This window comes from Malania oleifera, chromosome 3, assembly GCF_029873635.1.
Source record: "Malania oleifera isolate guangnan ecotype guangnan chromosome 3, ASM2987363v1, whole genome shotgun sequence".
Classification (NCBI taxonomy): domain Eukaryota; kingdom Viridiplantae; phylum Streptophyta; class Magnoliopsida; order Santalales; family Ximeniaceae; genus Malania; species Malania oleifera.
The window spans coordinates 113,642,780-113,669,948 of NC_080419.1; the positions used below are offsets into that span (position 1 = coordinate 113,642,780).

Sequence of the window (27,169 nt, forward strand, 5' to 3'; positions counted from 1 at the left end):
AGGATGGGGAATTTTTTAGAAAATTACTAAAGAAAACCAAGTCATTATTTCTCTACAATACCTGGTCAATCAGTTCCTTTCGTTTTAGACAAGCCTTCTTTAGGCCAGTTTCATCCGTAAGTTTAATTCCATCTACCCATTCCATTGTGAGTACAGCTTTGCGCGTAAGGTTCCAATATATTTTTGGAACTTTAATGCGGTTTGCATTCATGTATTCAATAGGATTCCCAGAAAGCCGTGGAGAATTTTTATGGTAATTACCTGCTAATCAAATAGTAATGATTAATTTGCCATTTTCTGCCTTCAAAGAGTTAAGAACAAATCAATATTTAATTAAATGAAAAAAAAATAAAATGAAAAGACACTTCAAGGAAGAAGAGGAAGAGGCAGAGGGACGGACAGCTAGAAAGGGTGAAGAAAGGGGAGAAAGAGAGGTAACAAAAAAATATAAAGAAATAAACACACTTGAACAGTACATGTACTTGGCCAAGTAATCCTACATCCTAGATAAGACAGCTAAATATATTATCACGGATTGGAAAGTACTAAGAGAAAAATGATACCGTGAAGGAAAAAACTGCAGCTCTAACAATTCAGAGCCTCAGTTTTCTGTCAACATGTATATTATTAGCATGATTATCTAATGCAAGTGTGTCCTAGGAAGATGGGTACACAACACCCCGAGGGGTGTGTGTAAAGGTCTTAAATTTCAACTTCAACTAAAATTTCAAAACTCCAAAAGTATGGAAATTTTGATTTTATTGTCAATTCGATTTCGATTTCAAAAAATGAAGTAAATTATTAGTAAACCATGGAGTTCTTTTATGAAACTCCAGAAATGGTTAATAGACATAATAATGCAAGTTTTAGGACTAACATATTATAAATTAAATACATCAACTTTGTGTATGCAGTGCAACATAATATGTGTATTAAACATATTCATAGTATAATACATGATGTGCATTAAACAATTCAGTTAATATAATGAAATTCATATATCAATTAAATATTATTTATTACACAAATAAATATAATTTAGACATGAATGGTTAAATAAAATGTCGTTGCTAATATCTAGGTTTAATTTGTTGTTGCTAATATCTAAGTTTATTTTTTCATATAATTTCAAAAAAGCCCTTGTAATCTTTTTGTTTAAAAAAGAAAAAAAGATAAGATAAACTAAGGAAGAAATTTAACTTCACATCTAAATCTCACTTTTGAATTCTAAGAAAATTTCATTATATAGTTAAAATTTCAACAATTTTCACAAAAATTTTGAGATTTCTATAAATTTCAGATGATTTGTTGAACTTCCAACAGAAATTTTGTATAAGAGCATGTAGGTCTATTGTCTGCAGGTGTGCGCGAGTCTTGACTGTTGAAATAAGTCATGCCTAGCTTGCTGATTGAATTTGGGTCCCATCCAATATCAAATAGGCCTTGATTGAAGCGTCAAACTTACAATATTTTTAAGATATTTAAAAAAATGCAAAATAAAATAAAATATGGCTGCATTAACTAGGTCCACTGATTACCAAATTGAGTAAGTTCAATTAGTAGGTTCATAAGATGAGCTTCTAGTCCAACATTCGCAATTTTTTTTTTTTTCGTAATTTTGTGTGGAGCCCAAAGAACGAGCTTCAGCAAACGTTTTGAGAAACCAAAATGCTACTAAAGCATCACCATACACACACAGTCTACTCCTGTACGACAAACGAAGTTTAAATTACAAGTGAATTCCTACATAATAAATGACAGTGTCTCGCTATAACAAATGATGGTCCCTAACAATAAAATAGACTACACCTTAAAGACGTATATTTAATCTATCATAAAAGGCACTTTGTTTAATATGTACCTTAAGTGCACTGTTTATTGAAAAATAAAAATCCTATGCTTGATATTAGCATTGTATCTCTACAAATTATTTATTTATTTGTTTTGACATAAAATTTTGAGAGCAAGTTGGAGCAGATGATGAGAGAGTCTATTTAGTGGGATGTTAAAAGGAAAGTGATCAAGAATAAATTTAGCTTTTAGGAGAATGCTTCAGATGCTAATTTTAAAATTAGAATTACTAATGAAAAACCATACATATTTGTCACACAGATCTCTTCCTTATTCTATCCTTCTATTAGGTATAAAGTGAGAGATGGTTCTTGGGGCTGGCTTTGGGAGGATATATATTGGAGGAAGCACAACTTTTCAATAGCATTTTTTCCCCCTCTTTTTCACCTAATCATGCTTCATGATGCATCAAATTCCTCTTCTTCTTTTTTTGTTTTTTTGTTTTTTTTTTTTTTATTCTTGATGAGGATTTTGTTTAGTGAGATTTTCATTTTTGTGCAGTGGCAGTGAAGACTCATATTCTCATTTATTCTTGCACTGCTCTGTGGTATCAAACTTACAGAATAAGTGATTTTGTTTTAGCTTTGAATGTTGGGTGTGTCCCAGCTCTTTGGAGGCTTTTCTGCTGATCTTTTTGCAGAGGCTTTGAGAAGAGCAAGGATGCAAGAAGGTTGTGGTTGGCCGCTATTTATGTGGTGTTTTCGGTCACTTGGTTTGAGACGAATGTGCATATGATGCCTGGTTATTCTTTTCCTCTGCACATGCTTTGCAGCAGAGTTCTCCTTGCTTTTTTGTAGGCATATTCATCTGGCTGCACTAGTGGAATTTGCTTCTCCAATCTTCAGCAAGATCAGAGGGCCTTGTTGGCATGATACAACAACAAACAAACCAGGCCTTAAGTCCCACTAGGTGGGGTTGGTTACATGAATCCTTTCCTGCCATTTTATGCAATCATGGACAATTTCCTTTGAAAATTTCAGGACTGTTAAATCCTTACTCACTATCTCATTCTAAGTATTTTAGGTCTACCCTACCCCTTCTACTGCCCTTCACAATAACTAACTCGCTCTTCCTCACTAGCACACTAGGTGACCAACGTTGCAAGTGCCCAAACCATTTGAGTTGTCCCTACCTTATCTTATCTTCTGTAGGAGCTACACCTAACTTACCGTAAATATGTTCATTTCTTAATTTATCTTTTAACATTATACCACTCATCCATCTTAATATTCTCATTTCGGTAACTTACACTTTTTGAATATGTTGTTTCTTAGTTGCCCAACATTTTGATTCATATAGCATAGCTGGTCTTATAGATGTCCTATAAATCTTCCCTTTTAATTTTAAGTGTATTCTACAATCACACAGCACAATTGAAGCACTTCTCCATTTTACCCAACTTACTTTAGCTCTATGCATTGCATCTTCAATTTCTCCTTCATCTTGCATAATAGATCCAAGGTATCAAAATATACTAGTGCTATTGATTTCTTCATCATCAAGTATAACTTTGTCTCCAACATTCCTACTTCTACAATTGAAATTACATTTCATATATTCTATGTTATTTGTACTTATCCTAAAGCCTCTAGATTCGAAACTGCTCTCCATAATTCTAACTTAGACTCTACTCCACCCCTAGTTTCATCAATCAAGACAATATTATCTGCAAACAACATATACCATGGAACCTCATTTTGGATACTTCTAGTTAGTTCATCCATCACTAAAGCAAAAAGATAAGAGCTCAAAGCAAATCCTTGATGTACATCTATTGTGAGTGGAAATTCTCTAGTCTCCCCACCTATAGTCCTAACACTAGTCATTACTTTATCGTACATATCCTTAATGACATCAATATACCTACTATGTACACCCTTTTTTCTAAAATCCATCATAAAACTTCCTCATGTATCTTATCATATGCTTTCTCTAAGTCAATAAATAACATATGTAAGTCCCTTTTCTTTTCCTTAAAACTATTTCATTAATTTTTTAAAAAGATATATAGCTGCAGTAGTAGATCTCCCAAGCATAAAACCAAATTCGATTTTCCAAAACCTTCGTTTCTAATCTTAACCTTTGTTCAACAACCTTTTCCCACAATTTCATTGTACGACTCATAAGTTTAATTCCACACTAGTAATAATAATTTTGAATCTCCTTTATTTTTGTATATAGGTAAAGTGCTTTTTCTCCATTCATCCGACATTTTCTTAGTGCTTATAAGTGTGCTAAATAAATTAATTATCACCTAGGCATTCCTAAACTTCAATTGGGATGTTATCTGGTCCTATAAATTTTCCATTTTTAATCTCCTTTTTAGTGCAAACTTAACTTCATTAACTCTAATTTTGCAAATAAATCTCATACTATTAGCCTTTTCTTCATTTTTTAAATTTAAGTTTAAGTATTCTACTTGGTTTTCATTAAATAGCTTACTAAAGTAACTTCACCATCTTTCTTTTATTTCTTCTTCCTTAACCAAGAAAATATCATCCTCATTTTTATACATTTTACATTACCTAAATCCTTACTCTTTCATTCTCTAGCTCTAGCAAGTTTAAATATGTCTCTTTCCCCTTCTTTTGCATCTAATCTAGCATACAAATTATTAAATGATCTATGTTTAACTTCACTAACGACCTTTCTTGCATCTTTTCTCACCTTTTTATACTTTTCAAAATGTTCCATGCTTCTACATTTTTGTCATGCTTTTTACCAAATTATTTTTGTCTTTACAGCTTTTTGGCCATGATCCCACTAGCAACTTTCTTTGTTTTTCAAGAATCTTCCTCTTGATTCATCTAAGATTTCTTTTTCTGTCTTTTTAACAAAGCTAGCTATCCTACTTGAAAGAGTGTTGGTGCCTACACCATCCTCTATAGTCCAATCATTAGCTTTGATCATTTTATCTTTAAATTTTTTTATATTTCTCCCTTTAGATTCCACCACCTAGTTCTCTTGCATTGATTTATTTTATCCTTTCTCTTCCATTTTATAATACATATCTAAGACTAACCTCTACATTGCTTGGTTAAGCTTTCACCTATGATAACTTTACAATCCTTACATGATAAACAATCTACCTCCTAGTTAAGAAAAAAACTATTTGACTTTTATTTTGTCCACTTCTGAAGGTTATTAAGTGTTATTATCTCTTTCTAAAGTAAGTATTCATTGTAGTAAAATCATATGACATGGCGAAGTCTAAGGTAATCTCCCTAGAGTCATTTTGGTCTCCATGCATCTCATAACCTTTATTATCCCTTTCAAAGTGTCCATTCAAATATGGTCCAATGAATATTTTCTCAATCCCTGATATCCCTATCCATATCTTCCCAAAATTGTCTCTTTAAGTTTTCTGCTAAGCCTACTTGAGGAGTATCAACACTAATGACATTTATTATCTCTTGGCCTAAGACCATCTTGATTTTTATAATTCTATCTCTTACTCTTTTGACATTTACGACACTATCTTTCATGTTTTTGTCTATAATAATTCTTATCCCATTCTTATGTTTTTCTTATGCAAAGTAACAAAGTTTGAATCATATGTTTTCAATTTCTCTAGCTTTCTCTCCACCCCGCTTAGTTTCTTGAAGGCATATTAGATTAATTTTTCTTCTAATTATTGTGTCCACAGTTCCATGCTTTTACCAGTAAGGGTCCCTATATTCCAAGTTGCTAATCTAATCCTAGTCTCTTGAACTAACTTCTTTACCCACCCACGTCTAGAAATGATGCGGGAACTCTCACATATTTGACATCGTACCCAAGCGCCAACACAGCCTGTCGCTTTGAGGCGATGACCTATTCATCCTTCTTTTTGTGTGTCCACTCAAAGCCTCACACACGCATACATAGAGTAATGAGATTGTTTCTAGAGTTTTGAAGAAGATTTCATCAGCACATATCACATATAGCTATCAGCCAAAAATAGCAAAGATGACAAACCAAATGCAGTCAAGTGCCCTCCAACTCTATGGCAATCATTATAAAAAAATAAAAATAAAAATAAAAATAAAGACACAAAAAAAAAAAAAGAGACTGATAAGCATTGTGCAAGTAATATTCAAGGCAAGCAAGCTCTACAAAAAACAAAACAAAAAAAAACATGGTGCTTTACATGCATTCCTTTCGGCTGAAATCAACTTCTTGGAATAAAGTAAATAAAGATAATAAAAAGAAAACATAAAAGAAGAGTATACAATGTGTTTGATGCAATCACTCTGACCGAACCAAATCCAGAAAACAAACATGATCAAACAGCTGACCTCTTCAATAAATGAATCAAACTCTTAAATGCAAATAAATTTAATAAAAATATATCAAATTCTTTTGTCCAACCCAGATAAATATCTAGCAGTGACATTATATTTATATGGTAATGAATCAACTATTATGCAAGATATACTCCAGACTTTTATTCTTGTGCAATCTTCCTAGTCAAAAAACATGCCACAGCAATTGATTGATCTACATGTAACAGTGATATACAACAGTAGAACTTACAGGGGAAAGAGCCATAGAGAGAAGCAAAGCGCTCAGCATTTTGTCCCTCTAGGATGTAATCAATTTCATCAAACATGTGTCTTACCTGTCCATTAAACAGAGACCTGAAGATATTGCTAAGCATGAATATTGCCAATCTCACGAAAGAAAATGAAAAAACTGAAAATGCTACACAAAAAGAAACAAAAACAATGGAATGAGTTAATGTGAGCTAGAATTCATGAATATTGATTGGTCTGCTAATCAATGATTTTAAAAATTGTGAAATATTAATCATATCAAAAGATAAAATGATAAAATGAAGTGTACAATAAGTGTATCCTGATAAGGGGTCAGACACTGCCAAAATTTTACACCATAAACAAACTAACAGAACAAAGACAAGACAGAAAAGAGGAACAATTGCAGTGCGACACGCTCCAGTCTCTCTCCTCTAGGGCTACATTAAATCCTCTAGCACACTTTTATAGCCACAACTTACTCTGCCAATCTAACAATCATCTGAGAAAAGAAAACAGAACAATGCCTCCATCTCTTGATTAAGCTAGGATTCAACATAAAATCTTTGATTGTGATACCCCAGTAAAATATGGGGACACAGCTAGTATGGAGGCACTGACTACCACCCAAAAAAATTGTGGCTGTCTGACACATAACAGAACAGCAAGAGACTGAGACAGAATTAAGGGAAAAGAAAGAGGTGAAGGGAAGAAGGAAGATGAAGGGAGGAGGAGGATAAAGTAAGTGAAGGAGGGAGAGGGATGCAACAGAGAGAGGGGGAGAAAGAGAGAGAGGGCAGTGGGACACAAGTTTGAATTCGAATTTGATAACTGACCATACACCACAACTACCGATGTACTTATAACCTACAATTAAATAAAACACATAATTACAAATTAATCACAACATAGCAGCACACATTAAAAACAAAATAGGGGTAAGGCTGCGTATACTATGACGGCCCCTACTGTCACAAAGCGTGGAGCTCAATGGCCCAAGGACACGTTTTATAGCATAAGTATCACATTTTAATTATTGCAAAACTTTGAAGAACTTGCAATTCTATAAAAGTATAATGTTTGTGTAGTGTCTATATTGCATCGCACTTACACTCTTTTGACACTTCCTTTACATGCATCAAACACTTCATAAATGTATCTAGAATTATAAAAATAAATAAATAATAAAATAATAAAAAAAAAAACCCAATTTGAATGCTCCATACTTCTCCATGTTTTCCAAACACTCTTTGGAACTCCTCTAACAGTTTTTTTAAGACATTCAAACTGTAAAATAATGCATTGTAATGTATTTTATTGTAATTGATTCACAAAAGTTAATCATAAAAGAATAACAATACAACTTAGGCTTTTCAAACAGTTACAATAAACTTACTGACATTTTAGATACAAGAAGTCATATATAGGGTTTTCTTTACAATGATAACAACAACCAAGCTTTAAGTCCCACTAAGCGGGGTCGGCTACAGCCTACGTGACCCATTTGCATGATCATGCATTCATTTTATAAATAAAATAAAGGAGATGTATACTTATTTATTAGATTTTTAGATGCAGTATTCTGTAAAAATTAGTATTAATATTTGGATGTAATATGCATGTATAAACATAACATTATATAACTTTAATAGTGTGTTCATGTCATATAATGTTCTATAATTTTTGGGATCGTCGTGTGCATCTGTATTGTGTCCATATATCTATATTATGTGGCAGCAATATCCCACAATTCCCACGTAGGAGTCCATATTTGTAGTCTCAAAGAAAAATAAGTTTTTACAAATAACTTCAAATATTAATTTTTTAATTTACAAACTATTTTTTTTATACTAAAAGAGGGTATATTAGATAGAGAAAGAGAAATTACAACAAACAAGGACAAGATTTCCATCTCAAAATAAAATGAAATGAAATAAAAATAAAAATAACAATTAAACAAAGAACCCTCTCTTCAATCCTTTTCTTTCATAGTTCACCGAACTCTTCAATTTAGCCGACTCACTTGACCCTTTTTAGCCCTGTTTTTACACCCATCAAAACACACTTCATTTCCCCCAATATCACAAGACTTTAAATCCAATTCATCCATGGATTCCAGAATTTCAAAACCCTTCCTTGAAATCTCCTCCACCGGTGTTGGTAAAACACCATCCTTGCGCTGCAGCTCATTTCCCAATTTGTCATTTTCAAATTATAGAGACTCCCTCCAATCCTTCCAAATGGGATGGGTGTACATATGATATGTCCCCTAAAACGTCATTGGAGTAAAAAACATATCCATATTGTTCACTAATTTCATCCAACAGTGAAACCCTACCACAATCAAACTCACTCAAACCATGGCCTTCACTATCTAATAAATCCCCCATTTCATTACCTCCTTCCCTTTGCTAACCCCATCACAAGAATTGTTCATCTTTTTCTTAGCATTTGTCTTCCACAATAACTAACACTCCTAAATTCCTCTTTAAAATCTTTGGCACTACCTCACCAAAGTGCTTTCTTTTTTCTTCAAACAATTTTTTCATATCCACACCCATCTGTGCAATCTTCCAACAAGTATAAACCTTGGGACCCTTAGATCCGTTTGCCTTAAGGTCTGAGGCATCAGATATCCTACCTAAAACACCATCACCCTTGTAAAACTCTGCTACAGCATCCTCTTGCTCCAGAACACAATCATCAACCAAAACTCCCAAATAGTTTGAAAAAAGACTTTCCTTCGTCAGCTCTTTCTCTTTAACCCCTTCAGTACTATTGCTTCTTTCTAATGAAGATGGCAGACCCTAACATTACAACGCAGAATTTGTACCTGGAACCTGCTTAGAAAACAGCATACTTGTTCTGTCCCTTATCTGCCTACATCCATTAATTGGAGAGTTCTGTGTTTGAAATGCAAGAGACTTCTGATCTTCCTCAATTTGGTCTCCAACTACTGGCAGCGGCTGCTGCTGCTCAAGCTGAAATATCCTTCCATAACAGCTTCACGCAAGTGCTCTAAACTATATTAAGGATCACCTAGACATATCAGTTTATTATTCATGTATATTAAATAGATGGAGCCAGCTTTGCAAAATCATGCTCTCTTTCTTTTTCTTTTTTTTCATAATAAAAGAAAGTCTATTAGATAGGGAAAAAGAAGGTACAACTTGTGGGGACAAGCAGTCAACCAAAAAAACATAAAAAAATAAAAAACATGAAACAGGTGGTCACAACATGAAACTAGACAAAACTAACCAAGGAAACCCCTTTTCAAGCCTTTTCAATCACAATTCACTGACCTCTTCAAATTCTTTAATTCCCTTTAGGTTCCCCACTCTTCTTTGATCCGTCTTAGGGCCGAGTGGCAGCCTCGACCCGAGCGGAAGTGCGATGTGTCTGGAAACTCGAGATCGTAAATGGAACAAACTTGATTAGATAAAGAAAAATATAGAATAGATAAATGTAAAAATTTAGCTATGTATGTTATTTTTTTTAATCTTTTTTAATCAAATAATCAAAAATACTTTGTATCACCACGAACCCAACAAACCCATTTTTAAAAATAAAAAACGAAATCTATGGAATGGAGATAAATAACTCTATCAAGATGTCTGAGTAACAGTTATTGTGGAATGTACCAATAGTGTCCGAAATAAGGAATCGACGGGCATTTCCAGATATATTACTCAAAAGAATCGACACAATACACCTAGTCGATTGAAATTGAGAAAATTCTGTCCTTATTGTTTCAAACATAACCTTTCAACGTTCAAATTTTGCCACCATTCAAGTGTACTTCATTTCCTCCAATATCACTCAACTTTAAATCCATTCTATCCAGAAGATCTAGAACTTTTAAATCCTTCTTGGAAATTTCCTCCACAGGACAGCACAATATTCCATCCCTACACTGTAAATCATTGACCAAACCATCATTTCCAGAAATAGACACTCCCTCCAGACCTTCCAACAGGGGAGGATGAACATGAGACAACTCCAACTTCGTCACATGAATCAGAAATGTATCCATATTGTTTTTGGATCTCATCCAACAACCTCCCACCACAGTCAAATTCACTAAATCATCACTTTCTGAATCTGAAAAATCCCCCCATTCCTTACCTCCTTTTCTTTCCGTTCCATTGCTACACCCAACCTCCTTTGCAAGAGAGTCTTCGACTATACTAAGTTCTCCTTTAGGATCTCTCCTTAAAAACATAGTCCCTGTCACATAGGATTTTCTCATTCTCTTCAAACACCTTCCTCATCTTGAAACACATATGAGTTGCCTTTCGATGAGCATACACCTTACTACACTCAAGTCTATCAAAATTCAGACAGGAGACACTATCAATCTCACCAAAACAGCTCCTGGTTTTTTAGTTCTACCGCCACACCTTTTGAACTCTCTTCGAGGCTAGTTATGTTTTTAACACCAAAATCAAATTCTAACACTGAACTATTAATATTCTGGGTATGCTCCGGAGTTTGTTGAGCCCAAGAAATTTGAAGAGCTGGAGACTGGGTATGAATTTCATTATCAAAGGGTCTAGCATCCTTCTTCACACTGTCAGTTCCCTGAGTTCCAGGGACTGAAATCAGTGCCTTCTCATTCTTGTTATCCTGCACTGACTTGGTTCTCCATTCCCCAACCAGCATCTTGATTCTTGCCATTAACCTTCTGTAAGCAGGCCAAAAAATGAGGTCCTCCCTTAGACTCCTCATTAGAACCCAACTCAGATTTACCTAGGCCTTGGGCCTGCTCAAGTAAATGGGCGCAGTTTATATAAAAAAATAGAAACCTTTCTTTTCAATTAGTTGGGCCAGGTCCAATACTAAAAACATTCCTCCCGGCACATTCCTCCTTGCTTCCTTCTCCGACAGTTCTGGTTGGTTAGCAACGACTATTGTCTTCGAAAGCCCAGAGTTCTATATCTGAACCACGCCACCACAGCTACAGCACCTCTCTTCCCTTTCGGCAACCATACCTTGATTTCTAGAAAGAGCTTGGCAATCGCAATCCTCACCTTCACTTATATTGCCTTCCAGCACCACCTGGCTCCACAATCTCATGCATATATGACCATCTGCAACTACACCACCCAAATATTTCCGTAACTCCTTATCTGCCTTGCAGAAAACACTCACGAAGCTTTGCCATACATCACCCTTTGCACTGCAACGAATGAACACAGAAAATCTCTTAGATTTCCATCCCAACCCTAACTCCAGGAAGTTTCCCTCCTTTGTCCACCTGATTGATGACCAGTAATTTGTAAAACCTTTGCAAATGCTCCAAAAACCCCTCTCCATCCGACCAAAAACAGACAACCCATTAACAAACCATGGAGCAGCCTCTTCCGATAACCTTACCCATCTGTTGTGAACGTCATTGTTCTTGTCCATGGGCAAAGATGAGATCCCCTCGCCCTTGTCCAAATGTAGATCAAACAATTTTCCTTTGATCAATCCGTATCATTCAGTTCATCATAGCCTACACTAGAATGCTTCATAGCACAGTAAGCATCGGAGGGGGAGAAATTTGGTTTCACAAGGGGGAGAGAGAGACGAGAGATTGATAAATATTGCATGTTATTCAACCAAGTTAATTTAAGTAGATACCGGGTGAAATATACTTTCTTGCTTAGGCTTTTAATGCAGCTTGAGAACTTTACATGCCTGTAGCTCGAACTTTTTTAATTAAAATGGGGTAAAGATATTTCTGATCTGTGCGCATATAAAGCCCTCCATGCTCCATTATTTGTTGTATTGAGATTTAATAACCTATCAAAATAATTAAATAATAACCAACCAGTATAGCTTATGCATAAGGTTAGGAGTTCGGGCCTAGCTGAGTAAGGCGCAGTATAGGTATGTCCTAAAATTGTGATGTCCAACCATCTATAAGACCAATGAATGGAGGGATCCCAAATGAGCTCAAAGTGAGAGGTTAGGAGTTTGAGCCAAGCTGAGTGCAGTGTAGGTATGTAAAGAAGGTGTAAAGTGTTGAGAGATAGAGAGAGAGCACTATTAATAAAGGTAAAGGGTCCAAACTATACCCAGTCACAGCCAACAAAATGAGATCAGCTTCCCAGAAAATATGTATAGAACATATTTTATAATATTTTAATTGAAATATACAGAAATTTAAATAACAGAAATAATATTGCAACATTGTGAGCTATAAGCCCATCAATTGATTTGAGAAACTTTCTGATATCAAGATTGAGTCCACATAATAGGCATCCGTATTTAGTACAAGATTTCTACAGTGGTAAATCTTAGCAAATTTAAAAACACAGAATCATGAGCAACAGATATCATTTGGTTAAATAACAATAAGAGTTAAACTATTTATACAGAAGGCTCACCATCTCATTCACAGCAACTAAAAGATCCTTACGAGCTTTCGCAAATCGTTTTAGTTGGCCACCAATCATATTGAACAACAAGGCATCTAGGGTCAATAAAAGTGACATTCCAGGTCTCTGTACTTTAACAGCTACCAGCTCTCCAGAATGCAGGTGAGCTGCAGGACTTGAAGTAACAAAATGAAACAATTAGCTTGAGTTTTCACCTATGGATCACTGTCTGGATCAATTGATGGCACAAACTCTCCTCCATCCAAAGCAGAAACCTCTAACCTTTATACACCTGTCCTAAGGACGCTGCTGCAATGGGCTCTGGGCTGATGTCAGCAAATATTTGTGAAATAGGAACACCCAATTGAGATTCAATAGATTTCATTGCAACACGAGTCGGAAATGGGGGTATTTGATCCTAACATAAATAAGGTTGAAAAAACATACAATAAAAGATAATTTTAAAGCCTATTTGAAGCAAAAATAAAAGAAAAATACTATCATAATCTTGATCAATCAGTAAATTAACAGGTCGTTAAGGATTAGATTAAGGAAAGCCCATATACCTGTAGCTTAGCAAGTTCATCGCAATATATTGTAGGCAATATATCTGGCCTAGTGCTCAAAGCCTGGCCAAGCTGCATATTCAAAGATAAATAAGATTACAAAAAAGCAGATTGTCCCTATGAAGCAACTTAAGAATTATCACATGTTTACAATTTTATCCAATTCACCTACCAATATGTATCCTGTTATGTGCTTAAATTATGAGGGACGCAATCAAAGTTTGTCAATTCATTTTGTGCATAAATTGTGAGAGCATGCTGGTTGTCTTAGTTGGAGGTCAACTAAAGCTAAACCCAGACAATGAACACTTGCAAAAGCTGAAGACAACTAGATCTCTAAAATGAGCCTCCCAACCCAGGCTCTTTTTTTTTTACACTCAGATAGAAAGAATGGAAAATTCGGAATAATCTACAATTTCCAGGAACTACTCATCTAAAGCCCTTATAATCCCAACAGAACTAACAATCTTCAGACAACAGGATCATAGTCCAATTGGTCCTCATTTCCCTATTCCATCAAGAAGAGAGGTTCAAGTCCCCTTTGGAGTAATTTGGAGGCTTAAAAGAGGTTTTCGGCGGGCTGCCCCTATGGGGGCTGCGGTCAGAAGCCCAGCATACTAAAAAAATACATACATAAAGGCTCACAATCTCAGAAAGCTGTGCAAGTGCACGTGCTAAGACTTATTTTCTATGAACCCAACAAGATGATTGTTTGGATGAAACCTTATCATTACCAAGCCTTAAACTCTTTTCATAGCACTCCATGAAATTAAGAAAAATATATTACAACCATTCAAGAAAAGGAGGATATGAATCACGTAGCCAAAGAGCAAAGGTGAAGGGAGTTAGATAAGAGTAACCCAAGCAAATGTTTATCTGTTGTTCGAGAAAGAGGCAGCCATTTTTTCCCATGGATTGTTCTCTCTTATTTTTTTTTTCTCTTTTGGGATAAGAAAAGGCAATCTAATAATCTATTAATATCCAAAAAAAAGAGTACAAGGCTTGGAGGGCAAGGAATCCTGTCTAAAAATTTAAAGAAGAGAAAATACAGAAATTTAAATTACAGAAGTGCTGCCGTCCAATCCCTTTTGAGATCAGAAAGCAATAAACCTCAAAAGTAGCTGCGAGGAAAATCACAATGTCCCGTAAAAGCCGTAGCAGGTTGTGTGACCCTTAAAAATTCAAGCATTCCTCTCAATCCACAATGCAAAGAATGGCAAAAAATGCCACACTCCAAATGGCTCTCCCATTTCTATTTTTGCTAAAGCCCCTAGATACCTAACCAGTGAAAGCTCTCCCACATTCTGCAGAGCCAGCCACCATTCACCTATGTGAGAAAAAAGAGATTCCAGTATGGGACATCATGAGAGGCAGTAGTTCTCTTTATCATTTGGGTTCACGTTCCTTCACTGAGATCACAATCATGGCAGCTCTTGCTCGCTTCCCATACTAAACGTCTCCCACGAGTTCTTCTCTCAATGCAAGGCAGCGACTTTGCCAACAACATCCATCCTCACTGCCGCTGTCATCTCAGCCTCAAATTTTCAGGTTCAAAAAAGTTTGGAGCCCTAGCACGAACCATCCCCTTGTCCTGGTTGGTGGACCTCTCTGATTTCCTTCCTTCTTTCCACTTTGAGCCTGAACACTGTCGAAGGCTCTTTTTCCAGAGACCATCTAATCAAAAGGAAAAGGAAAATTTTGAGAAGATTCTTCCTGTTCCCAGAGTCTTCATGAACACATTCAGTGCACAGAATATGTGCCAGCTCTGGGGGAGGGATTAAGATGGGTGGCCATTCTACCATGAAAATAGAAAGCAAAATATTTAATGCAAACCGCCTTGATTATACAGCATTCTATCTCTCAGAATTTGCAAGGAAACATGTTTCTTTTATCTTGCTGAAGAAAGAGGAGATTTTGTGGATTTTGAGATCCTTGGGGGTGATCTGTTCGTGTCATCAAGGGACAGCAGTTGTTAACTGGCGGATCCAATTCTTGGAGAATGACATGGCCTGGGTACGATTGGGTCTATGCATAAATGAGAAGGGCAGATTTCTATGCATTGAGAAGTTCTCTCATAGAGGCAAGCTCTTCGAATTCCAGAGGGTAAGTGTAATGAAGGATGGAAGAAGTTTCTGGAAGCCTTGATGAAGGACCTCAAGGGTGATGGACTAAATCGTAGCATGAATTGCGCAGATTGTCGCTCTTTGAACATCATTCATCTCAACAACCATCTAAAGAAGCCAAGTGTCTTCTTAAGGCTCTCAGAAAATCGCTCTTTCACCAACATTGTTAGAGCTCTTTCGGCAAAGGGAAGGAGGATCTCCAAGAGAAGCGTTCGCCAAGTTTGCATGGAGCCAGGGTTATTTTTTTTGCATAATAAAAGAAGAATTTCACTAATAGAATAAGAATATACATCTAGGAGAATAAGACATCTCCTTAACAATATCTAGAAAATCCGGATAAAAAAAAAACACAAAGAAATAACCTAAAGAATAAAAAACAAGAGAGAGAAAAACTATCACAAACTAACACTCCAACATATAAGGCCAATTGTGCTAAATATCAGAAAACCTCACCCCTTAAAATTCCCTTGTCCCACAAACCAAAGAGAAGGCAAATAATGTATCTTTTCCAAAACCAGTGAGACAACTTCTTCCCTAAAAAAATACACGCATTACACTCCATCCACAACCCCCAAAGACTACAAATAAAAGCAAATTTCTAGGGAGATGGGTTATTTCCTCCTCCAAAAAATGATTCTTCACAATTTGGAAGCAAGTTTGAATGTCTTTATTATTACTAGAAACGAATTACGAAGACATGGGCCTCTCCATTATGGGCCAAGAAGGGTGGTTTGTAAATGGGTTGAGAAGTCAAAGAGGTGGACTCAAGACCCTCTAGAGCTAAGGAAATGGGCCAAAATGATTTGAGCTCTTTCTCTAGTGGTCGGGTGGGTAGTCTTGGTAGAGTGGAGATAGGGAGAAATTCAATAGGGGATGTCAAGCAAAGCACTCAAGCAAGCTTGAAGGCGGAGGATTCAAGTTTGAGATTCAGATGTACGATCCTTGGGAGGTATGAATTTGAAGCAGAAGAATCTGGGTAAAGTTACACCAAATAGCAAGAAGGTAGTGTTTCTTTTGCTAGTGATTGTCGGCGATCTTTTATTCCTAGTGCAAGGGAAATAGAAAGGAAGTCAATGATTTCTCATTATAGAGGGGAGGAAGTTTATGCACTAAATATAATGAGAGGGAATGGTGATTTAGTCAAAGGGGCTACTGTGCAGAGAGCTAAAGGTACTTTGAGTAATGGTGATAAAGAAGAGGCTTTTGATAGTGAAGATGACTCGAGCAAATTTAGTGATTCTAAGAAGGAATAGTTGATTAAACAGTTGAGAGTTGACTTACGCTGCATGAAGAGGACGTCTCGACACAACTCTCAAAAGGACTTTTTGAGAGCGAAGGAGAGGAATTATCGGGGTGGTGCAATGATCACACGCAATATATGCATCAGTTTCGGAAGGGTGCACTCAATTGTTTTTTGATACTATGCAAGCAAGTTTATCAAACACAACTTGATACTATGAAAGTTTTGATTAATAAGGGGTTTTTGTCCCTTGCTTCTAAGCCTACTCCTAATATGGTGGACTTTGTCGGTATTCCTTCTACTAGTTTTGTTGGGGTGGGGGGTGGGGGGGGGGGGGTTAATGATGAAAAGGTACCTATTCCTATGGCTTTTCCAAATTCTTATAAATTTGGAAAGGTATTCTTCCGCTTCCTATTGAATCCATTTTTTCTTTTGATACTTTCTGCCACAAGGAGGGTTTTGCTAGGGAAAGTGCTTATGGTGTTGGCCTAGGGGCTAGTGAGAGAGACTTTTCAAACCCAAATAAGCTCCTTGATGATTTGCGTTTGAAATTAGTTAGTCTTGCTAGGATCGAGATGAGATTGGTTTTGAGTCCCTCAGTCCCAAGACATATTAGTGGAAAAAGAAGAAGGTTCAAAAAGAGTTAAAAACTCTAGCCTCTTCCATCAATTATAAGGGAAGGCAAGGTGACGGGAAGGGAGGGAAATGAGCGAGATAATGAAGATTGTTAGTTGAAATATTAGAGGCCTAGGGGACTTTAGAACGAGAGGCTTAACCAAGGAGGTTTTTCTTAGATTTTCACCCAATATTGTGACTACTCTTGAGAGTTTATATTGGGGGGGTTGTCATAAGGATTCGAGAAGGAAGTTGTAATACTAGGATTTCGTACCTTCTTGGGGGTTAGCCGGTGCATTCTAGTGAAGTGAGATAGTCACTCAATTTCTAGAGTGGATAGTCTAGTGGGTTTTCCCTCTCTCCCTGTCGAGGTAGAAGTGAATGGTTGTGGTCAATGGTGGGTGTCTTCGATATATGGTCCTTCTAGATCAACCCTTAGGAGTTCTTTTTTTTTTTTTTTTGCACAAGCTTTATCATGCTTTTGGATTTTTCTACCCCTACTGGAAAGTGAGAGGTGATTCTAATGTTGTGAGGTTTCCCCAAGAGAAGGAGGGAGGGAGGTAGGGTTACTACTACTATGCATAATGAGATGTTTATTAGGGTGTGGTTTGAGAGATCTTGTCCTGCACTGAGTGGGAGGATGAGTTCCCTATTCTCTCTCATATTGTTTTAGCTAGGCCTACTTCCGACCACTTTCCTATGATGATGGAAATGAGGAAGGTTTCTTGGGTTCCACTCCCTTCATTTCCAAAAATATGTGGTTGGAGTCTAGACTATGATTCTTTCCAGCTTTTGGTTAGGTGCATTTTTGGATTAAGGGTGTGGAGAGGGGTTGGGAAGAGTTTAGATTCATGAAAAAAAGAAAAAGGATGAAAAAGAAGTTGAAAGAGTGGAATACGGAGGTGTCCGTAGATTTAAGGTTTAGAAAGGTTAGTATGTTAGATGAGTTGGATTACCTAGATAGGAAGGAAGAAGGTGATACTCTCTTGGGGAAGTAGGATACAAAAATGGTATCTTTGAAGAACAAACTAGAAGAAGTGATTTTAAAGGAAAAAAAAAGTTGGAGGGAAAAGACAAAGTTTAAATAGGTCAAAGACGATGACTATAATTCTATATTTTTCCATACAATAGCGAATGGGACAATAAGGAAGAAATTGATTAAGGAGTTGGACGTGGGTTAGGGGGGGGGGGGGTCTATTTCCAATCATAGTTGAATTTCTTCCAAAACCATCGTGTAGTAACCCGACCCAAAAAAATAAATAAATAAAGAGATATTTTAGAGGAGATATTTCGGAGAAGATATTTTGAAAGGAGATGAGATATTTATATATAAATATCTTGGAGGAGATATTTATTTTGATTACTTAAAGGCTAAGTTAGTTTTTATTTTATAAACTCTCATTCTCTCTCTCTCTCTCTCTCTCTCTAGAACTTGAACCAACCCTCTCTCTCTCTAGGATTTCGCGTCGTCCGTTGCCGAAATCCACGATCCGTTGTTACCATGTGGATCAAGAGGAGAATCTCTACGTTTATTGTGGAACAAATCTTCGTTTGTGGAATTTTAGGATTTTCCCTAAAATTGAGGTAAGGGTCTAAATTCGGTTTCAGTTCGGTAGATCGGTAGTATAGGAAATTATATTGAAGTATTCTCCTTCGGTTTTTAGGTTTTGGGGACCCCGAGTCGTTGTTTTGGATCGATTCGCTCGTTTTTTGTTTCAGGTTTAAGGTAAGGGAATTTGTTTACATCAATTTATTTTGAAAAGCAAACCAGTAAAACTGTAGTCTATACTATTATGTACGTTATGACTGTTTGTTTGCAAAATTCTACCGGGTAAAAGTGTCGGTTTAATTATTTTTACGGTTTTGGTAAATTTAGGGATTTTTGCATATGATCTCCAAACGTTTTAAAAACTTACGTAGTTGCTTTAAACTACTTGTAGGAGATGCTTGAACCCTCATTTTTCATTTAAATGACTTTTTGAACCGATGACTCCTTAAAGCGGTTTTTGACGAAACAAACGTGATATATGCTGTTAAATGGACTTATAATGCATTGGTATATACAATTATGAACTATAGGAACTAAGGTTCCATTATACTATCTGAAACTGTGGAAAACAGGTGCCGGTTAAATACCGAGTTTTATATGTGAAAAGGGGTAAACCGAGAGTACGTGTGCCGGTTGATACCTCAGTTTGAAAGAAAAAAAGAATGCTTGTTTAGTTCATTAATGAGATTGTGAAAATACTAGAAATGCACAGATTATTATGTTTTCATTGTAAATTGTATATATGATAAATGGGACCACAACTTGTTACTAAAGGAGTTGAAAGATACTTCAGATTAAAGGAGTTGAAGATACTCCAGTTTCTAAAGGCGCGGTTCCATGCTAGTAAAGTACAATGCAACCACACATGTGAATCAGTGTGGGTACAGAGATAGTTGGCTTGCAGAAGTATTGGGACCACTGGTGAAATAATGGACCAAGTGGGGTAGTTGGACTATATAATAGATGCTTGACAGTGTCTGCACAAACAGGGCATGTCAAAGTTATCAGTGCACAACCCGTGCCACAGGGTAAATAGACATATTATGACATTTCAAAGCTGGTCATTGTTCTAAATATTCATATACATGATTTAAAAAACTAAAATGGGCAAGGTCACAGGGTTGAGTACTGTGTGGAGGGATCGTACAATGTATGGGCATGTACCCTACTATAACCTCGGGAACTCTCGCTTGTAATGATGCTGAATTATATTTGTATATCTCCTATGGTGCAGTAATATGAATGTGGAATTGTGCAACTGTTTTAACTGGAATAAACTCATGTAATCACGTGCTGTTGTAATATCTTCCACCTTACTGAGAAGCGTCTCACCCCAATCTTACAACCTTTGTTTCAGGTCCTTCAGGGCATCGATCCTAGTCTTCTAGTGAGACTTTGGAGCTTAGAATTTGATTGATAGGAGTAAGTTTTTGTACTAGTATTGGGTTGTTAGCCTGGTTAGTTTCTTTTGGGGATGTAATACAGTTTATGTTTTAAGTATGGATCCTATGTATTAAAGATACAGTTAGAACTCTGGTATATGTCTAATAGAATCCCTATAGATGTTTATGTTTTTCCACAACATTTGAATTACAGTTATGTATGAGATACACCCATATGCCCCTATTTAGGGTGGGTTGTTTATGTATGTTTATCAGGTACAGGTATTCTGTATGTGGTAGCAATCTGGGTCCATATAAAGGGTCAGGTTGTTACACATCGAGTTTTTATTTTGATATGTATTTTGAAGAGCATCGTAGTAGATCAATAGTTAAAGGTTTAGAATGGTATCCTTCAACTGGTGCTAAGGTAGCTTGGTTGGAGAGACCTTTTAAGGAAAACGATGTTTGGATCATAGAATTTGGGATGGAGAGGGGTAAAGCTCCAAGGCTGGAGGGGTTCAATTTTTCTTTCTTTCAAGATTGTTGGAAAGTGGTTAAGCGTGACTTGCTTAAGGTTTTTAATGAATGTTATGGAATGGGATTTTAAGCAAGAGCATTAACTCCACTTTCATAACTTTGGTACCAAAAAAGAGTAGATCCATCAAGATCTCTGACTATAAAGCTATTATTTAGTTTCTAGCATTTATAAAATTATCACTAAAATTTTGGCTAACAAGTTGAGTGTAGTGCTTTTAGGACTATCTTTAAGGTTCAAAGTGCATTTGCGGGGTTAGACAAATTGTGGATGTCATTTTGGTTGCCAATGAGGTTGTTGAGGATATTCAAAGAAGAAGGGCTCATTTTTAAGTTGGATTTTTGATAAAGCTTGTGATAGAGTGAGTTGGAATTTCTCAGATAAAATTTTTGTGAGGAAGGGATTTGGAGAGAGAATGTCGATGGATAAGAGGTTGCCTGTCTCATGTAAGTTATTCGGTTTTAGAGAATGATGAGACTAGATCTTGGTTTAGGCCTAAAGGGGGATTAGGCAAGGTGACTCCCTATTCTCGTTTTTGTTTGTCTCAATGGTTGATGTGTTGAGTAGTTTGGTGGATAGGACCATGGATAGAGGTTTCGTGAAAGGGTTGGAAGTGGGAAGGGAGGGGGTGATGGTTTCGCAACTTCAATTTTCTGATGATACCGTCTTCCTTTTAGACGACCATAGATATTACTTTTTGAATATATCAGGTCTACTCCATATTTTTTTAGGTGTCTGAGCTTAAGATTAATATGGGAAAGAGTGGTATTGAGGCTATTAATGTGCCTATTAAGGGTGTTAAGGAGTTGTCTTCAAAGGTGGAGTGCAGTATTTTGGATTGGCCACTATCTTATTTAGGGGTTCCTTTAGGGGGCAATCCTAGTTTATGAGATCTTGTTGTAGAGAGGGTGTCTAAGGACTTAGATGGGTGGAAGGGTGCTCTTTTTCCTCTGGGAGGTATAATTACTCTTGTCCAAGCTTGTCTTCCTAGTATCTTGATATACTTCCTTTCTATTTTTAGGATTCTTGTGGGGATCGCTAGCAAGATTAAGAAAATAATGAGGGATTTCTTGTCGTCGGGGGTAGAAGGCTTTAAGGATCATTTTGTGAGATGGGAAGTGGTGTATAGGTCTAAACGGGAGGGTCGTTAGGGTATTGGCTAAATGGATTTAGCAATTCCAACTAGAGAATTCTTCCCTAAGGCACAAAGTTGTGAAGTATGGATTAAACAGGAATGGGTGGTATACTAATTTGGGATCTAGATGTTCTTCGGAAAGTCTGTGGAAAGCTATCTCTTAGATTTATCCCCTTTTCATTCCCCATACTAAATTCCTATTGGGCAGGGGTCATGATATCCCTTTTCTAGAAAAATCTTTGGTTGTGGAATGTAGTTCTGTCCACCTCTTTTCCTCACCATTTTTGACTGAACTCGGGGCAGGATGATTCCATTTTTTCTTTTGTTGTTGACCCATGTGGTCTTTTACCTTCTTGGGATTTTCACTTTTGGAGGTTGTTGAATGATAGAGTTATCTTCTTTGCTAGTCTTGTTGAATAACTTCTGACTTTCTTTGGAAAAGGATAGTTGATCTTAATCTTTGGAACCTTCAAGAATTTATTCTTGCAAATCTTATTGTGACCTTTTAACTAGCTACAATTCTTCTTTTCCACCCTATAAATCCACTTGGAAGGCGAAAATTCCCTCTAAAATCAAGGTTTTTCTCTATTGGTTGCGCTTGATAGAATTAATAACAATAACTTGTTGCAGATTAGGAGACCTTTAAAGGCTCTCTATCCAGATGTTTCTGTACTTTTTTTTAACGGTTTGGAATTTGCATCTCATCGTTTTATACATTGTGATTTTGCTTTGAGGGTATGGAATAAATTATTTGGTTTTTTTAGCAAATGTAGGTGTGTCTAAAGATAGTGGAGGGCTTTTTAGTAGTTTCTTTTGTTGGTTTTGGCAGGAAAAATGAAAGCACAATGCCTGGAATGCATGCAGTTTTTCAAGGACAAAGTTGTCATATTTGTTGGTTTGGGAGAAGAATCATTATTTGGCTTCTCTTTGGTGTGTGGGTCTCAAGAACTTTAAGGGGGGGAGCGTTTCAGATATTCAGCGCGAGGATTATTTGAGTGCACTGATTTAATTTGCTCTTTTTGCTTTTCTGTTTTCTTCTTTGTTTTTGTCTGAACTTTTCCAGACTTTGCTAAGAAGATGCCTTATTCTCCTGGTTATACATTCATAGTCTCTTAACAAAATTCTTCTTTTGCTATAAAAAAAAAAAATAGAAAGAGAAGAGAGCATTCCAAAGCTCTTTTCTCAATCACATATTCTTGGTTAGGATGGATTGTTCAATGCCTCAACACCCACCAACCCAAACTCAACAACATCTAGGGTCAAAAAAGGGCATAGAAAGTCAAAGGCCGAAGTTTAATCAAGGGTCAAGCTCAATTTAGAAGGGATTCAAGACAATCAACTTACAGCCTATCAATTACTTGTTTGTTTTAAAGCAAAAACTGAAGTTCTAAATATACAGCTAAGTGTCTGCAAAAGTGAAAAGCGTGAGGGTCCTCTTAAGCCAAGAGGTTCTTATCGTGCAGCCAGTAGGAAGAACTTAAGCATGACCAGATGATCATGTTAATATTTCAAATATTTTCCCCTTCCATGCATAAGATGGTAATATACATCAGTTACTCATTGTTGCACTTGACAACAAAAGGAAAATTTTATCTCAATCATGAGACAAATAATGGAAAAGAAAACTTCAGCACAAAGCTGATCACTTTCTCCATGCAAGGCTTTGACCTACAACTGCTGCCAACACAAAAACTAATGAGAGGAAAAAGGCACTGCACGAGCATACAGATTTCTCCCTTCTTTTGTGCCCCGCAATGCATACAGAAATCCAGAATTCAACAGTGCTATGTTTGGGTATGACATCTTCAGTGGCCCACCTACAATATTCATTAGGGCATCCCCTCACCAACAATGATAAATTGGTCCTTTAAGTGTTCAAATTGAAAGTGTTTTTTTTAACAACAAAAGAAGATAAATGCATTAGATAAGAAGAATATATGGAAAGGAGAAAAAGGGATCCTTCTAAACAAAAGAAGAAATAAATAAATAAACAATAAAACAAAAAATAGCAACCAGACTAACAAAGCTAGCCAATCCAGTTGGATAGTAGAAAACCTCACTCCTTTAAAGCAAACAGCAGCATCACGCCAAAGAGAGGCAAAATATAATGAGTCTTCTCCCATAACAAAGAGGAATTCAGATTTTTCCCCATGAAAATATGAGCATTTTGTTCCAGTCATAAAGGCCACAGAACTTCGAAAACTGCACAACTCCACAAAGCATGTGCATCCTTCCTTCCGCCAAAACCAGAAATGAAATGAAGAGCAGATCCTCCACCAACTCTGGCCAAACTCAACTTTCTCCCATAAGACTAAAAAGCTTATTCCAAATATATCCCGAGCAAAAGAGCAATGCAAGGGCATATGAGAAGTTGTTTCAAAACTATCAACACATAAAGAACATACACAAGGAGAAAGTGCCTCTTAAGGTCTCCTACTTGGCAACAAATTGTTGGTGTTAACTCTATTAGGAACAAGCAACCAAATAAAAGCTTTGATTTAAAAGAAACTTTGGCCTTCCAAATAATTTTATGGAGCAGAAAGGATATATTAGCATAAGTCAAAAAATCATTTAAGGATTTGCAAGTGTTGTAAAGTTTGAGATGGAGAAGAGAAGAGAAGGGGAAAAAGAAAAGAAAACGAAAAGAAAGCGGCAGTTTCCTGGAGTCTCCGTACAGCTCCAAGTCTGCCCTCTTATATATTGTTAACAATAATAGTCTTAAAAACAGAACAACCCCACTAACACAACTTAATTACTAAAATAACATATTCTATTCTAACACTCCCCCTCAAGTTAGAGGTGCATAAATACCACCAACCCCAGCTTGTAACAACCATTTCACAAGGTGAGCTTAAATAAAGTCTTCGTGAAAACATCGCCAAATGATCTACAGATTTCACAAAGGGAGTCCTCATGACCTTCAACATAGAATCCCTCACAAAATGACGGCCAACTTCTATGTATTTTGCTCCCATGAAGCATTGGATTGCTAGCAATACAAATGGCTGCTTGATTATCACGGAACATATCTATTGGCTTTGTTACCAAGAATCCCATCTCCAACATAAGTGACTTCAGACATATAAGCTCACTTATAGTATGAGCCATAGCTTGATATTCTGCCTTTGATCCAGCTCAATCTACATCAGAGTATCCCACAATCTCACAATTTCTATTACATTTATATGTCAAACCTTTGCCAGGGGAGCTTTTAACTGCAAAATCCTACAAACAACATCCCCATGTGGTTGTTTGGGATTTTCCATAAACTGACTCACCACCCCCATGTCAAAAGATATGTCAAGTCTAGTGATAGTCAAGTAGATAAACTTGCCAACCAACTACCTATATTGAAGGTTGTCTTCAAAGTTTGTTCCAACATCCATAGGAGTATCAACTAATTTAGCTCCCAACAAACCAATCTCACATATATATTTTTGCTAAGATAGATTCAACCCTTTCCTACAGCATATAATATCAATACCAAGAAAGTAAAGCAAAACACCCAAGTCCTTGATTTGAAATTTTGCATGAATCCACTGCTTAACATCTACAATCCCGCTTTGGTCACTACCAGTGATGATGATCTCATCAACACAAACTACTAGAAGTGCCACACCTATCTCCATTTTGCAAACAAAAACTGAATGATCATAGTAGCAATAAATCAAGCTAAATGTGGAGACTACAACACTGAATTTTTCAAAACAGGCTTGACGAAACTTCTTAAGACCATAAATGGCCTTATGTGACCTTAGATACTTTACCATCCTCACCCTGAGCAACATACCGAAAAGGTTGCTCCATGCATACCTCTTCCTACAAATCTTTGTACAAGAAAGCATTCTTCACATCTAATTGGTATAAGGGCCAATCAAAATTAACTGCCAAAGAAATCAATACACGAACAGAATTTAGTCGAGCAACAAGGGAGAAGGTCTCCAAATAACCAATACCATATGGATGTATCCCTTGGCAAACAATTGAGCCTTAAGTCGTTCGACAGAACCATCAAGAAGATATTTGGAGTAGACCCAACGACAACTCTTTACTAGGAGGAAGATCCACTAGTTCCCATGTCCCACAAGTGGTCAAGGCAACCATTTCTACATCCATTGCATGCTTCCACCCAAGGTTAGCAAGTACTTCAACATGCAAGGAAGGGATAGAAACTGAAGAAAAAGACCATGTTTGAGAACCTTTCCAATGAGCAAAGGGCAAATCCAAGTCACGTTGAGATGGATCTCCAGAGTCAAAAGTTGAAATAGTGATGGGCAGAGGAGGTGCCTGCATGGCGGTAGTGATGTCTATGCTTGCTTTCATAAACCTTCAATTTTTTCTCTAGATCAGTAAATGATGGATTTGGAAGAGGGGAGAAGATTTCCCGAGATGAATAAGGATAGGAATAGGAGGATCAATACAAGTTGGGGGGATCATAAATCATTGACGGAATCAAAATAGATGCATCCAAGGAGAACCCGACAACATAGAAAAAGGGTGTCCCCTAAAAAAGATGACATCGACACTGACATATTTCATAGAAGTGTGAGGATCATAACATCAACACCCTTTGTGAGTTCTCGAGTACCCAACAAAGACACATTTAACAACACGAGGAGAGAAAAGAGACACATTTAGCAACATGAAGAGAGAGAACTCATCCTGACCAATATGTGGAACATGAAAAAAAACATGTGCAACCAAAGACACGAGGCACAACAGAGAACATGGATATTTCTCCATACACAATGAAGAATGGAATTTGTCCCCTTAGAACACTAGAGGGTATGCTGTTAAGCAAAAAAAAAGGCTATAAGAAGAGCATCGATCCAAAAGGTTTTAGGAACATGCATATGAAGTAGAGATCATGCTATGTCAAGTAAATGTCTATTTTTTCGTTCAGCTACTCCACTTTACTAAGAAGTATGCATACATGATATTTGATGAATACTCCCTTTGGCCAAGCAAAAGGATTGAAGCTCATTTGAACAAATTCAAGCACATTATCATATTGAAAATTTTTTACTTGACATAGCATGATCTCTACTTCATATGCATGTTCCTAAAACCTTTTGGATCGATGCTCTTCTTATAGCCTGTTTTTTTGCTTAACAGCATACCCTCTAGTGTTCTAAGGGGACTCATTTTGAACACATTCAAGCACATTATCATATTGAACATTTTTTATATGCCAAATTTAGTTTTAATTCCTAATAGAATTATGTAATACATTTAAAAATTCAAATCTATCTTTTAACAAATAGATCCAGGTCATATGCAAAAAATCATCCACA

At 36.5% G+C, this 27,169-nt stretch overlaps 1 protein-coding gene across 3 annotated transcripts in view; it reads right to left on the reverse strand.

Moving 5' to 3' along the window:
* The window catches only part of LOC131151869 (uncharacterized), a 70,005-nt gene that overhangs the window by 27,036 nt on the left and 15,800 nt on the right, over positions 1-27,169 (reverse strand). For 2 of the 3 annotated variants that reach the window (XM_058103325.1, XM_058103326.1), the window contains 5 exons: positions 13,297-13,368; positions 13,013-13,148; positions 12,740-12,897; positions 6,367-6,451; positions 62-261 (listed from right to left, as the gene is read on the reverse strand). In XM_058103325.1, the coding sequence (XP_057959308.1) occupies positions 62-261; positions 6,367-6,451; positions 12,740-12,897; positions 13,013-13,148; positions 13,297-13,368 (651 nt within the window). Of the gene's footprint in view, positions 1-61; positions 265-6,366; positions 6,452-12,739; positions 12,898-13,012; positions 13,149-13,296; positions 13,369-27,169 lie in introns of all 3 variants that reach the window. The other variant, XM_058103324.1, reaches the window with a different exon arrangement.